Source organism: Lepidochelys olivacea (assembly GCF_965140295.1).
Source record: "Lepidochelys olivacea isolate rLepOli2 genome assembly, chromosome: 2".
Taxonomy (NCBI): Eukaryota; Metazoa; Chordata; order Testudines; family Cheloniidae; genus Lepidochelys; species Lepidochelys olivacea.
Genome location: NC_140412.1, coordinates 196250607 through 196266819, shown reverse-complemented (window position 1 = coordinate 196266819; position 16213 = coordinate 196250607). Strand labels below are relative to the sequence as shown.

General features: G+C 43.9%; 1 protein-coding gene across 4 annotated transcripts in view; it reads right to left on the bottom strand.

Annotated features, from left to right (window-relative positions):
- The window catches only part of GADL1 (glutamate decarboxylase like 1), a 244067-nt gene extending 228776 nt beyond the window's left edge, over positions 1-15291 (bottom strand). For 2 of the 4 annotated variants that reach the window (XM_084621579.1, XM_084621580.1), the window contains exon 1: positions 15071-15291. In XM_084621579.1, the coding sequence (XP_084477705.1) occupies positions 15071-15107 (37 nt within the window). In that variant the 5' untranslated portion in view covers positions 15108-15291. The remainder of the gene's footprint in view (positions 1-15070) is intronic. The other 2 variants (XM_084621577.1, XM_084621578.1) reach the window with 2 other exon arrangements.
- Positions 15292-16213: the final 922 nt, after the last annotated feature.

Here is a 16213-nt window from a genome sequence, read left to right as displayed (position 1 = left end):
GAATAAAATGCCATGGGGAGATTTACTACTTACAGGAGGCACAGAACAAGAGGGGGATGGGTAAGAGGTTGCACTGTAAGGGACACAGCTTGTCTCTAAATATAAAGTGCCAAATCCTGCTCAGATTACTCATGAAATAGTCTCATGACTAAGTGAGTAAGTAGAGCGGGATTTGACCCAAAAGAGTAAATTACAAATTGTAACAAATTAATTTCACTAACTTCATCTGCATTCATCCTAAATAGATTTTAATTTTAAATCATGGATTCAACCTCTCAAAATTGTAAAAATTCTTTCTTGTATTAAATACTAAAAGTACTCTGCATCAGGTGAATTAAAAATAAATGGACAAATTCAATTTTGAACTGTCCGCCCTCCAGCGTACACTGGTTTGTTGTTATTGTTATGCTGCACATTATAATATTAAAACTTAATCTGTGTTGGCCTATATGATCATTGTTATGTATGCCAGGGAATTCAATCATGATATAGATTTTTTTTAAATAATTGCTTTGTAAATGTCCATGATTCAAATAAAGCTGGTCTGGTGATACGGCAAAATATATTGTTTTATAGCAAACCCATTTCTCTGGCCTGCTACTAAGGAACAGCTAAAGACGACAGATGAAAAGTTTGCTAGAATGGATCATACAATGCTCAAAGTTGCAATGTTATGGGGTCGGAGTGGTGTGATACAGCTGCTTTGGTGCCCTGGGTGGATCACCCAAGTGCAAAAGAAATCCTCAAGCATTGCAGAGTTGGCACAGTAGCTTCTATACCACATCTCCTCCCTGCTGCTGGTGAAGGGGACATAGCCTGAGGAAAGGAGGTATGGACAGAGTGCTTGCCGTTGGAATGCTCTAACTTATACCTAAAGACCGTCCCTGCACACAGCAGCCCCAGGACTGTAATAGTGGAAAGGTGAACCCTATAGTGCAGAGTCTGAGCCGTAGACCTCTTTTACCAAACACATACAAATCCCAGAGTTGGCAAGAAGTCACCTTGGCCCTGGACGTAGGATAGTGCAGCCTCTGGGCTACGCTAAGTTGTGCCTGGCTGCAACAGTCCCTGTTCCAGTAGACAGGAATCACTGAAGTTGGACTATGCTTTGAACAAGCCTTTTTACCCTCCGACATACCTGATTTGCCCTATATGACAGGAAGGATTAGGCGGAAATGGCATGGACATGGCTATACCAGCCATATGCCGCACAAAGATTCCTCTGTGCTGGGTAATCTGTTGTCAGGCAGCTAAAGTGGCAGACTGACATGAAGCACCCTCATCAGGAGCCACATCCTGCCCCTCATTGTTTCCAGAATCCTGAACAGATGCAGTCTGAGTGTGAGTGCTTACAAAGCATTATGCCTCTGCCCAACCACCCTGATCACTGAGTACTTACTAAACATGACAGTATCAAGTAGGACATTTTAAAAATGAAATAAAAACAAACAACCAAAAACAAAGTCGCAGGGTTCTACACTGTAGCCGGAGCTCAGGAGTGGATGTTAATATTTAAGAATGACATTTTGATGTCCCAACCAAGTAACTGAAAGAGTGATTCATGCTGTAATATTTCCAATTAGGAAAAGAGGCTGAAGAAAATTGGAATTCATCTTAATTTGAAACTGAGAAATGGCAGGTGTGGAGAATGAAATAGAAATCCTAACTCCATGACCCCAATGAGATGCAGCCTGCTTATATGTTCTAACATTTAACAGTCACAAATGATCTAACAAGCGTATCAGACACAAAATGGTTCTTATTTAAATTAAAAATGGTCACATTAATAATGAATATTTTTTGCTGAACTAGGGTGACCAGATGTCCCAATTTTATAGGGACAATCCTGATTTTTGGGTCTTTTTCTTATATAGGCTCCTATTACCCCCCACCCCGTCCCGATTTTTCATATTTGCTGTCTGGTCACCCTATGCTGAACAACCAGTGTTGTCCTCTTTCCTTTCTGTAGAAAAGCAGATATATATCTATCAGATGTGATAGAAAGAAAAGTACTGCATATGATATTTTCAGGTCCATGACATGTTCAAATAGCTAAAATTTGATTGGCGGTTCCTATCCATTGGTCCCAAATCACCTATAGAAATGCCCTCTGACTCCTCTGCTATTCACTAGATCATCATGAGAAAAACTGAACATAGGTCCTTTTAAATGGAGGTTTTCCTACATGATTTTAAAAGCAATGCATGACAGCCTTTAATTTTATGCAAGTGTTGTATTCTTGTTTTGGTCATTTAAAAACATTAAATATTTAAACAGCAATCTTTGCAAATTCAACTGAGGAAGCAGTCATTTAGTAAAACAGCACTCATGAATCAACACAAGTTAAAATGTAGAAGTACATAATTAAAAAGGAAACTTCACATTTCTTCTCTATGTGGTTATTTTTTATTAATACAATTGCAGCCAAAATAACTGTTTCCTGACTTTTTTAAAAATTCATACTGTACATTTTACAAAATTTCTGCTTCAACAAAGCACATTTTAACGGTGGTGATCTTAGTCCTTATGCTAACTACATTTGTCACATTACCTTCCCTAAACTCCTCTAAGAAAGGGAAGTTCTATCAGCGCTACCAGACTTTCCGCATGACCTTGGGCAAATGACTTCATCTCTCTGCTTCAATACCCCACATGTAAAATGGGGATGATTGTGTATACATACATATATATATATATACACACACACACACACCTTACCTTTACCTATAATATCTACATAGATTGTAAACTCTTGGTGGCAGGGACCATCTCTTTCTGTGTATATGTAGAGTGCCTAACCCACAGTAGGGCCCAGATTTCCGTTGCGGCCACTATATATAAATAATCATAGCGTAGCTGTTCCTATTTTTGGAAATGGGAAGACAGGCACAGAGAGGCAATGTCATACAAGCAGGTCCATAGCAGAGCCAGGATTAGAATTCACAACTTCAGTCTTCCAGCCTCATTACACCAAACTCTTGTCAAATAAAGCTTTGGGCACATCTAGGGGAAGCCCCACGTTCCATGCACCATTAATAACACTGCTAGTCTGACAAGCAGGGCACAATCATTGGTTGGGACCCCAGCTGGACTCCATAGATCTTACTCTGCATAGGGCCAGCTATGCTTTTAAGTTATTTAGCATACATGTGTGTTTTTTGCAGTACCCCTCCCCGAACTTCAAGAGGCAGGAATGATGACAGTGCACATGAATGGCTCCCAGCCAGACCCAGACAACCCTCAAGGGAGAGATATTCAGGGTCATAGTAGCCTAGAGCCAGGAGTGTCATGCATGCTAAAATCACCAGCTGGCTGGACAGAGATCACATGGTTCAAGACAGCTGAAAAGGCAGCCACAGGTAAAGGCAGTACACAGCTTTCAACTCTCCTGTACTTGTGACCTACCTTTCACATTTTTCCCAGCTGCCCATGGCAGGATGAGTGCAGGCTTTTCTTGACCATTCTGATTACTTCCCTTGCATAATTTGTCATTTCAGGTCAGCTTCTGCATTGTACTAGATGAATGTTATATATGCGCGTTGCCTGCTGTGTCTCATTTTGCCAAATTTCCAAGCTCTGTAATACCATATGTTCGCACCAAAGACAGCAACAATACTGTATGATTGAGTAGTGCTTGATAGAAAAAGAGGTTTCAGAAGACCGACAGGGTCAACATGGGAGACACATTGAGACACACATTGGCAAAACAGCTCACATAGTCGGGGTGGGGAGGAAGCATCAAAGGAGAGAACCATGCTTCGTAAGACCCTGCCATTTTTCAGTAAAGGGGAAATCACACCTATGAGGATGCCTAATGTTGCATAAGACTGGGCTGCTGAGATCATAGAATATCAGGGTTGGAAGGCACCTCAGGAGGTCATCTAGTCCAACCCCCTGCTCAAAAGCAGGACCCATCCCCAACTAAATCATCCCAGCCAGGGCTTTGTCAAGCCTGACCTTAAAAACTTCTAAGGAAGGAGATTCCACCACCTCCCTAGGCAACGCATTCCAGTGTTTCACCACCCTCCTAGTGAAAAAGTTTTTCCTAATATCCAATCTAAACCTCCCCCACTTTAACTTGAGACCATTACTCCTTGTCCTGTCCTCTTCCACCACTGAGAATAGTCTAGAACCATCCTCTCTGGAACCACCTCTCAGGTAGTTGAAAGTAGCTATCAAATCCCCCCCTCATTCTTCTCTTCCGCAGACTAAACAATCCCAGTTCCCTCAGCCTCTCCTCATAAGTCATGTGTTCCAGACCCCTAATCATTTTTGTTGCCCTTCGGTGGACTCTTTCCAATTTATCCACATCCTTCTTGTAGCGTGGGGCCCAAAACTGGACACAGTACTCCAGATGAGGCCTCACCAATGTCGAATAGAGGGGGACGATCACGTCCCTCGATCTGCTCGCTATGCCCCTACTTATACATCCCAAAATGCCATTGGCCTTCTTGGCAACAAGGGCACACTGCTGACTCAGTATAAGGCAAAAGCCTCAGATAAGGCAAAGAGTAGCGCACACAAACCAAGGGCAAGCAGAGGGACATTCTGAGACAGCCAAGTCATTAACAGACCAGCACTCAGCTGATCCCTCCATAGAGTTATTGCTACCTGAATAAATAAATAATTTTTTGCTCAGCAAGGACTACCAACACCTAGTAATTCTGATGGTGTGCAAAAAAAAAAAAAACACAAACACATGATCCTTAGTTTTTTTTAAAAAAAACTAAAATCTTATTGTTGCTTGCCCGTATTTAGTAATATTTTCATAATAATAATAATGGCTGTTGATTAATCGCAGTTAACTCACATGATTAACTCAAAAATTGTGATTAAAAAATTAATGAATTACCATTTTAATCAGTGTTAAATAGAATACCAATTGAAATTTAAATATTTTACATGTTTTTCTACATTTTCAAATATATTGATTTCAATTACAACAGACTATAAAGTGTACAGTGCTCACTTTATATACTGTTACTTTTATTACAAATATTTGCACTGTAAAAATGATAAACAAAAGAAATAGTATTTCAATTCACCTCATACAAGTACTGTAGTGCAATCTCTTTATTGTGAAAGTGCAACTTACAAATTCAGATTTTTGTGTTACATAACTGCACTCAAAAACAAAACAATGCAAAACTTTAGAGCCTACAAGTCCATTCAGTCCTATTTCTTGTCCAGCCAATCATTAAGACAAACAAGTTTATTTACATTTGCAGAAGATAATGCTGCCCACTTCTTGCTTTCTGGTGACACTGTAAATAAGAACAGGCATTTGCATGTAGGATGACCAGACAGCAAGTGAGAAAAATTGGGATGGGGGTGGGGAGGGTAATAGGACCCTATATAAGAAAAAGACCCCAGTTTGGGACTGTCCCTATAAAATCGGGACATCTGGTCACCCTATTTGCATGGGACTTTTGTAGCCCAAGATATTTACATGCCAGATGCACTAAGGATTCATATGTCCCTTCATATGGAAGTATGGGCTGGATGAATGCACTATAAGGTGGGTAGAAAGCTGGCTAGATTGTCGGGCTCAACGGGTAGTGATCAATGGCTCCATGTCTAGTTGGCAGCCGGTGTCAAGTGGAGTGCCCCAGGGGTCGGTCCTGGGGCCGGTTTTGTTCAATATCTTCATAAATGATCTGGAGGATGGTGTGGATTGCACTCTCAGCAAATTTGCGGATGATACTAAACTGGGAGGAGTGGTAGATACGCTGGAGGGGAGGGATAGGATACAGAAGGACCTAGACAAATTGGAGGATTGGGCCAAAAGAAATCTGATGAGGTTCAATAAGGATAAGTGCAGGGTCCTGCACTTAGGACGGAAGAACCCAATGCACAGCTACAGACTAGGGACCGAATGGCTAGGCAGCAGTTCTGCGGAAAAGGACCGAGGGGTGACAGTGGACGAGAAGCTGGATATGAGTCAGCAGTGTGCCCTTGTTGCCAAGAAGGCCAATGGCATTTTGGGATGTAGAAGTAGGGGCATAGCGAGCAGATCGAGGGACGTGATCGTTCCCCTCTATTCGACATTGGTGAGGCCTCATCTGGAGTACTGTGTCCAGTTTTGGGCCCCACACTTCAAGAAGGATGTGGATAAATTGGAGAGAGTCCAGCGAAGGGCAACAAAAATGATTAGGGGACTGGAACACATGACTTATGAGGAGAGGCTGAGGGAGCTGGGATTGTTTAGCCTGCAGAAGAGAAGAATGAGGGGGGATTTGATAGCTGCTTTCAACTACCTGAAAGGGGGGTTCCAAAGAGGATGGCTCTAGACTGTTCTCAATGGTAGCAGATGACAGAACGAGGAGTAATGGTCTCAAGTTAAAGTGGGGGAGGTTTAGATTGGATATTAGGAAAAACTTTTTCACTAAGAGGGTGGTGAAATACTGGAATGCGTTACCTAGGGAGGTGGTAGAATCTCCTTCCTTAGAGGTTTTTAAGGTCAGGCTTGACAAAGCCCTGGCTGGGATGATTTAACTGGGAATTGGTCCTGCTTCGAGCAGGGGGTTGGACTAGATGACCTTCTGGGGTCCCTTCCAACCCTGATATTCTATGATTCTATGATTCATGCTTCGGCCACCATTCCAGAGGACATGCTTCCATGCTGATGACGCTCATTAAAAAAATGTGTTAATTAAATTTGTGACTGAACTCTTTGGTGGAGAATTGTATGTCTCTGGCTCTGTTTTACCCGCATTCTGCCATATATTTCATGTTATAGTAGTCTCGGATGATGACTCAGCACATGTTCATTTTAAGAACAGATTTGACAAAAAACAAACAAGGTACCAATGTGAGATTTCTAAAGGTAGTGACAGCACTCAACCCAAGGTTTAAGAATCTGAACTACCTTCCAAAATCTGAAAGGTATGAGGTGTGGATCATGCTTTCAGAAGTCTTAAGAGCAACACTCTGGTGGCATCTGACTCAAATCATGAAAATGAACATGCGTCAGCCCGCACTGCTTTAGGTTGTTATCAAGCAGAACCCGTCATCAACATGGATGCATGTCCTCTGAAATGGTGGCTGAAGCATGAAGGGACATATGTATCTTTAGCGCATCTGGCATGTAAATATCTTGCAACGCCAGCTACAAAAGTCCCATGCAAATGCCTGTTCTCACTTTCAGGTTACACTGTAAACAAGAAGCGGGCAGCATTATCTCCGACAAACATAAACAAACTTGTTTGTCTAAGCAATTGGCTGAACAAGAAATAGGACTGAGTGGACTTGTAGGCTCTAAAGTTTCACACTTTTACTTTTGAATGCAGGGTTTTTTGTACCTAATTCTACATCTGTAAATTCAACTTTAATGATAAAGAGATTGCACTACAGTACATGTATTCGGTGAACTGAAAAATGCGATTTCTGTGTTTTTTACAGTGAAAATATTTGTAATAAAAACAAAGCGAGGACCATACCCTTCGTATTCTGTGTTGTAACTGAAATCAATATATCTGAAAATGTAGAAAACATGTAAAAATATTTAAATTATATTGTATTCTATTATTGTTTAACAGTGCAATGGCAAGATTAATCGCAATAAATTTTTTTAATCGCTTGACAGCCTTAGCAATAATCAAAAACATTTACTGAAAAGCAGCTAGTTAGCTACAAATGTGCCTACTCTAGGTTTGATAAACTGGTTCCCTACTAAAAAAAAAAATTGAATTTTCTATAAGCATATTTTTAAAACTGGGGACACTAAAAGTGTCTCTGCCTTTAAATATTTACTTCTTGTTTGTTTGGATCTCATTACATTTTCAGAGGTGTATTCCTCTTTTCACTCGTGCACTTAACTCAGTGATACATGTGCATTCAAAGTAGAATTAGACCCCTTAGATTCTGTGACTATAAGGAATCAATCATTTTATGATCACATCCCCTCAAACTGCCTTCCATCTTCACTACCAATTCCTCCCTCTTGGTCAGAGTCAAATCTAAAATGGCTGTGACCCTGGTTACTTCCTCCACTTTATGAAACAAAAAGTTGTCCCCAATACATTCCACAAACGTATTGGAAATTTTGTGTTTTGCCATATTACTTTTCCAACAGATGTCTGAGTTGTTAAAGTCCCCCAGTATTATCAGGACTTGTGTTTTGAATATTTATGCTATTTGTTCCAGAAATGCCTCATCCACCTCCTCTTCCTGATTTGGTGGTCCATGTAGTCACCCTTATTTCCCACCCTCCCCTTATCTTTACCCAGAGACTTTCATGTGGTCTGCCTCTCACTTCCTTCGGGACCTTAGAACAAGCGTGTATGTTCTTGATGCATAATCCAACGCCTCCTCCCTTTTTATCTTGCCTGTTCTTCCTGGACCGCTCTATACCAATATTCCAGTCATGAGACTGGACACCAATTAAGTCATAATTTAGCTTATGTACTAATACTTCCAGTTCTTCCCGTTTACTCTCCCTTCTCCTTGCATTTGTGTATAGACCGCTAAGATTCCTTCCATGTACACACATAAACCCCATTATTGCTAATAAGAGATGCCCATGTGCACAGAGGACAAACACACAGAAATATTGGTGCAACTTGACTGTGTCCAGCCAATTCTTCTTAAATGGCCAATTCTGATGCTTTACAAACAATTGCCTCCAACAACCTCTGCAGTCCGTATCTGCAAATGATCAAACAAAAAGAGTTGCTGGAAAGTTAACTTTTGTTATTGCAAAGTTGCAAGCAAAAATGTTTTTGATGTATATTTTGGACATATGTTAAAAAGTTACTGTCCTACATTTGAATATTTAAAAGGAACACAAATGCAAGTCTGTATTTCAATTTTTCCATGCTTCATGTTTAAACATACTGTAAATGTTGATGGAAATCTAAATGCCCTTCAAATAACAAGACAGCTTACATTAAGCAGGAAGGAATTTAGGCATATGAAATATAAATTGTCAAATAAGCAATAAGAACAGTTAACATGCAATAAGATTCCCAGTGCATTATAATGTGACAATTTCTAGCTATGTAATTGACAAGGTATCTTATTTAATTAAGACATTATTTATCATACTTCTCAAATGTCAGGTTAAGCTATCTTACTAAACACTCTCTAAATGCCAAGAAAATTTTTTGTAATTTTAATGAAGTTTGCATGTACTTATGTATAACGGCTTTGTTCTATGCTATCTTGATTTTTCTTGCAAGTAATTGATATTAACATACAATGGCATGTCTCTCTTGTCAAATGAGATTTTAAGACACAGAAAGGGATTTATCCTGCAGTCCTTACTCTGGTCAAGCTACCAGGCAACCTTAACTTCTGTTGCATTTGCTAGGTTGTACATTACACAATTTTAGGTGGAAGCATCCTGCATGAAACAGATGCTCTCTGGCTCATCTCTCCATTCTGCCAGCAGCAGCTACAGTGTAGCTCCCCAATCATGCACTATTCACACAGAAGAGCAGCCAGCAGTTTAGAATTAAAAGGGAGCATATTGCATAAACTGTGCTCCCTGTCCCCTGTGATTTTTGGCACAGATTCTCTTCTGCTCTATTTGATGGGCTAGAAGGGGTTCGTATGAGACTCTTCTAAATGGGCTCTAAAGGCTGAGTCTATGAAGGGGGATCTCAGCTTTCGTGTTATTAAAAAATATGTAAGTTTCTGGGTCTGTTCCTTGCCAAGATAGACTGGCAAAAGTTAATTGACGTGAGCATGCACGTACACACAAACATTTAGTTTTTACATACAACTTGTTAGTTGAAGTAGGGGTGTATCCCAAAGAATCATCTTGCGGATTCTCCCCACAAGCATTAAGTTGGTCCTGTTCATAATGGGTCATAATTTATGGAGAAAAATTGGGCTACAACTGACAGCAAGTGATTTGAACTTGTTTCACAGCCTGTCCAAAAAAAATGCTAAGGTTGGCTCTGCTTGTTAAAAATTTTCAGCCCTTTCTGAGAGCTCCCACTATTGCTGTGACTGCAGTAGCTGCTGCGAGAGCTCTAGATACATACCAGGGATGAACCAATGTCACCCCTGCAACTCTTTCCACTTTGCCAAGCATGGCAGTAGTGCAAAATGAAAGTCATACTACTGCTGCACTGAGTGGGAGTGCTGTAGTCACTGCACCCCACTTCTCCTCCCACTGGTGCCTGCACTTGCCCTACTAGGAGTATTAAGAGCAGGTACTGGAAAGGAACATGGAGCCATTTCCCACCAGCCAGAGGAGAACTACCCATGCATCAGCCCAAAGATCAGCTCTCAAAACTCACACATACTACAGGAGACCTCCAGCAGTCAGGGGAGATCTGCCCACCTCAAGAACTGAAGAGGACCCATTCTCCAACTGACTACCCAGCCCATCACTGGGGGGACGCACTGCCCACCTGACCTACCCCAACTACCTAAGTCGGCAGGACAACATGCCTGCAAACCACAGCCACGAGTGGAAGTCACAGAGCCACCCACCTATCACCACCACTGCTGCTGTGAAGAACACCTGCCAGATAGAGAAACAACTTAGAGGACCTTCAGTGAAGTAATGGGCAGAGGGACGCATAGCTGGTCAAAAAGTACTATGCAAGATGGTGGAGGGATGGAAGATGGAATGATTCTTGGGTATAGGGAAAAAATATGAAAGTCGCATATATTTTTTGAGGAGAGAGGTGGGGAGAGAGCACAGAAGTATCTTACACAAGGAATGTCATGTGCACGGTTGACTAGGCACATCATTTTAGAGGGAGCCCCTTATTTAAATTTTTATAAACACCAAACACCATTGCACACCAGAAGGGAGCACAAGGCCCGCTAGCTGTGCATTTGAGTGAGTCTGACACTTAAATTAGTGGTCACTAAAAGTTTTTTTTTGAGTTTTGTGTCGGTAGAGAAAATTAAAAATTTGTTTGAGATCAGTAATTTTCAAGGAGGCTCAGTCCCATGTGGGTATCTCTCACACAGTAGGATGTCTGGAATTACAGTGTACACTACGGCATATTTCACAACATACCAGAAATGTCATGTAGCTTTATGACATTCATTTGACTTATGGGAATCTAAACAAAAAAAAAAACCATGGTTCTTAAATAATAAGAATCCAGAGCTTTCATTTAAAAGTATATTTTATTGTTATTTTTGCTGATTTACAATTTTCCCCCCACAAATAAAATGCTCAAGATTTAAACCCCAAAACAATGTAAAAAAGTTGAGATCCTGGGAGGTGGGAAGAATCTAGGACACAAGCTCTCAACCTGTGGGTTGCAACCAGGTTTCAGGGGTCTCAGCAACCCTTACTTTAGGACTGGAAGGAAGGGGGCTCCAAAACCTTTTTTCTGTTGTAACAGGGTCATGGTATGGAAAAAATTGCACTGATCTAGAATATTCTTCTTGCATTTATGGGAAGTACCTTTTTTTAAATTTCCAGACTAGCAACAGTTTCCCCCATTATTTTTTAATGAAGTATAAACATACTTGTGTACAACAACTTTATTCTACACTATCTGATTTCTTGCAAACATAGCTTATTGAATAGAACAGAATAGAATAGAATCAGGGCCAATGGGGATTAAAAATGAATGAACAAAAGACCAAACTAATGGTAATGTAAAAAAAAAAAAAAAAAAACAACAAGAAACAGACTAGCCTAGTCATTAATGTTGTAGACATCAAACAAGTAGATAGCTTCTGCTACATGGGTTCCATCATAACATGGGACAATCGCTATGAAGATGACAAGAACAAGCAGATAGCTACTGTCACCAGAACGTTCATGTGCCTTATTAAAAAGGTTTCAAACCTTAAATCAGTGTCTACGACAGATAAAACCAGATTATACACAATGGTCATTGTACCCACATTACTTAAAGGTTGTGAAACATGGGTACTGACAAAAGCATCTGGAGCAAAAGCTATAAACATTTGAAATGAGGTGTCTGCACTATATCATAGATGTGACATAGCATTTCTTAGCCCTGGTCTACACTGGGGAGGGGTCCACCTAAGATACACAACTTCTGCTACGTGAATAGCGTAGCTGAAGTCGGCGTATCTTAGGTCGACTTACCTGGCCGTGAGGACAGCGGCAAGTCAACCACTGCCGCTCCTCTGTCAACTTCGCTTCCGCCTCTTGCTTGCTGGAGTTCCGGAGTTGATGGGGAGCGCATTCGGGGATCGATTTATCGCGTCTAGATGAGACGCGATAAATCGATCCCCAATACATCGATCGCTACCCGCTGATCCAGGAGGTAGCGAAGACCTGCCCTTAGGCATTCTAGCCATCTATAGAAGACTGAAAGTACAGAACATGATTACAATCATCAAAAGGCAGCAACTACAATGGTTTGGCCACGTTGCTAGGCGTCAATGAGACAGTGGTATAACATGGTATTCAAAGCCATCCAGGCAGCACCTGATTTTCAGAACAATCAGGCTCAAATGGTGGTTCAAAACAAATGTTGATGGAATCTGCTCATAACCTTGGCCCCATCCAACCTCAGCACTGGGGAAAGGAGAGGATGATGATGAATAGTTTTTTCCACTCAAGAAACCAGTAAGTTGCACATTTCTAAATTTTTGCAAGTTAATGGTATAGCAGTAAGCTAAATGGATAAATGCACCAAATTATATGCTCTTGATAGTTATCCTGTCAATCCTCATTAAAGGTACCAAAATTATATGAAAAATAGGTCTCTCATTCCTAACTTCTATGAACTTATGTTTTAAGCTTTTTTTGTCCATTACCTGTTCATTTAACAGCTTTCTTCCTTTTAATATAGCTCAGTGTACTACTATAATAACTTTCAGGTGTAATAACTAATGCATTTATAAAATAGGTTTATTTTTCTTTTCCTAAGATACTTGCTTCAAAGAGCATCATTATGTTTCTGCGCATACTTATGTCCAGAGCAAGGGGTGGTTGGAGGGGCTAAGTATTATTCTTTAAAGAGCACTTATTTTAACAAAAATACTGAATTACAATATTCTATAGTGCTTGTTCAAAACACTAACATTTTAAAGGGTTTTTCATAGATTACTGGAGCACTTTTATAAAGGGAGGTTATTTATATCCAACACCCATTCATTTTGATGGGCTCCATAAATTGATGTGAAAGTTCCTTCTATAGGAGGAATACATCAAGGAGAACAGCAAACCACCTTTCACACCATTATCACAAGGAAATTCCTCAGAACGCTCCCAGCTTCCCCCCCACCCGTGACATCCCAAAGATGCCTTCATTCCAGGCACTGCCCCCCAGCTCCAAAGGCAGATGATATTTCAGTGTGGGTAGGCAGGGAAAGGTGCACTCAGTAGAGTTGCCAATTTTGGTGGACATATTCGTGGAGGTTTCATCACGTGACAATCTTTAATTAAAGATTAATCCAAAGGCAATGTGTGGTGTGGAACACACAGGGTCACATGTATGTCTGTCTGTCTCTCTTTCCCCCTCCCTCCTTTCCCCTCCCCCCACCCGATTTCTGGGACACCCAGCAGTGAGGAGGTAGTGGCTCCCCCTGGTGGCAGCACTCACCATGTGTCTGTACAGCGCAGGGAGGGAGGAAGCAGCAGGGCAGCTGGCTGTGGGCTGAGCTCCCCGCTGCTACTTGGTGCTGCTTCTCCTTCCCTGATGCTGGAGTCCCAGTGCTTACCGCTGCCTGCTTTGCAGACCATCCACTGAGGTGAGTCAGGGGAGCATCTTCTAGATCGGGAAGAGGGCCTGCTACATAGTGCTTAGCACCAGGTAGCTCAGGTGGAACCCCATCCAGCCAGAGAGCCCCAGGGAGCAGGCTGGAGGGGGGGGGAGGAGAAAGAGTGGGAAAAGGGAGACAAGGACCCTGCAGCCTCCAATGTGCCTATCGAGAAAGTGTTGTGGGGGCATCATATTCCCCCCTCCAATAAAAAGTGTCTTGCTAACCGAGACACTCAAACCCTGAGCTCCATCACACCATGGTGCCACCCACCCTCATAGGTGCCAACTTCTGCTCCTGCCAGTGGGTGCTCGACCCCCCCCCCCGGGCCCAGCCCCACCCCAACTCCCCCCCTTCCCCCAAGTCTCCACTCCCTCCCTGCCTCTTCCTATCCCTGCTCTGCCTCCACCCTGTCCCCAATTCCACCCCTTTCCTCAAGTCCCTGCCCCACGTCCTCCCTTGAGTGCATGGTGTCCCTGTCCCTCCCCCTCCCTCCTGGAGCGCCGCCAAGGCAGTGGGCAGAAGTGCTGGGAGGGAGAGGAGCAGGAATGTGGCACACTGAAGGGAGGAGGTGGGGGGGAGCTTCGCTGCCAGTGGGTGCAGAGCACCCACTAATTTTTCCCCGTGGGTGCTCCAGCCCCAGAGCACCCATGCAGTCGCTGCTTATGCCCACCCTGCTGGCACAGGAAGGACTGTGCATCCCAGCTGTGTTGCCCCTTTTGTTTGTCTTGTTTTGAACACTTGCTAATTGACTGAGGCTAGTTCCATCAGGGAGTGATGCCCGCAAGCTCTGCCAGGGGCTGGGCAGCCAGAGAACAGGAGGTGGTAGTTGTTAGTGTCTGTTGTCTACCTATATATTAAGTTTCAGGGAGTGGAGACAGAGGCAACAAGTGGGGCGGTCGCATGCCCCCAGAGAAACTTTCAATTATCCCCCCCCAGCAACTCTCCACAGTTAGGTGTCACCCTGAGCCCCGGCACCTGTGGCCTTAGCACTGCATAGCCCCAGCACCCCTGCGCTTGCCGCATCAGTTATGAATGCAAAAAAATTGCTTGAGCCCTGGCCCTTGGCAACCCTCGCACCCAGGGCAGGCTAAAGAAGCCACTGTGCTGAGAACGGGGGCAAGTCCCCCCCCAGCCCAAGAAGCCTTCCCCGGTGCAGAGGGGACGCGTGGCAAAAGCCCGCCCCCAGCAGCTACACCCCCTCCCCGGAGGCAGCCCAACCCCCAGGTTTCCCGCCACCCGGGGAACCCCAGCTCCACCGAGCTGAGGACGGGTCTGAAAGGGGCGAGGGGTGGCCAGCGAGCGGATCCCCAGCCACGACCGCCCCCCCCCTCCCCGCGGAGAGGCAGAAGCCGGCCCTGCTCCCGCCAAAGGGAAGAGCCAGAACTCAGGCGCTGCCCAAGGTCGCCTTTACCCTCCATCTCGCCTCCGGAGCCGGCGCTGCCGTTCATGGACGCGCCCCGTGCAGAGCGCGACCCAAGCGCTGTCCCGGCGGCGGCTGCTCGGGTGTCCCTCGCCCTGCGCCGGAGCCCGCCCTAGGCAAATGGCCGCAGGTGGAAGGCGGCGAGGCGAGCGTCTCCCGTCGCGCAGCCTCCGCAGCCCTGACCTGCCCCTCCAGCAACAGCTGCTGCTGCCGCCCGGCCCCTTCATTAATAACTTGGGCGCTGCTGGCTCCCTGCCGACGCGGGGAGCTGCTGGCGCCGCGAGGGGACGCAGCGGGCCCCAGTCCCCTAGTGCAATAAATCCCCGCGTGGGCGTGGTGTGACCGGCCCTGGGGCTGCGGCACGGGAGGTGTTGGAAGCGCAGAGCTGTTCACACAGCACCCCCCGCAAACACACACACACACACACACACGCTTTGATTGAATTCCCCGGGCAGTGGCGGGGTCCCTCTCACGCGCAACGGGAAGGTTGTTTCCAGGCCCAGTCCTCGGTTTTGCCTCTCAGTTACTGATGAGCGGCACATGGTGCGGAGAGGGGGGAGGAACAATTTGAATAAGGGAGATTGGAAAACAAACGGAGCGAGATTGGAGTTTACTCACTGGAAACACACCCCGCAAAAGCCTGCCTGGGGAAGAGAGCGCTTGTCTTTCAATTAATCCTCGGGGAGGGGAGCTGCCTCCTTGTCTGGGAGATTTTAACGGCCTCAGGGAAAGGCGTGCTGCAAAATCCTTCCACCTAAAGCAGGGTGGGAGGAGAGTTTGTGTTTTGTATATTTGGGTTGTGTTACACCAGGGATTTCCCAACAGCCCCCCTGAATTTCCCCAACACCTTCCCCGCCCCCCAGTTTTGTGAACTAGTTACATGCAGGTTTCAGAGTAACAGCCGTGTTAGTCTGTATTCGCAAAAAGGTGCCACAAGTACTCCTTTTCTAGTTACATGCAGTGTTGCCAATTTAGTGATTGGAAATTTTAATTGAAGTTGAAACATTAATACACACGTTAAAAGCATATAAATTGTATGATAAAATGCATGTACCTGAAGAAGTATAATAGATGTGAAAAGCAGGAACATAGACAAGCTTTCTTATACTGTTGTTTTTATTACAATGTCAGTGT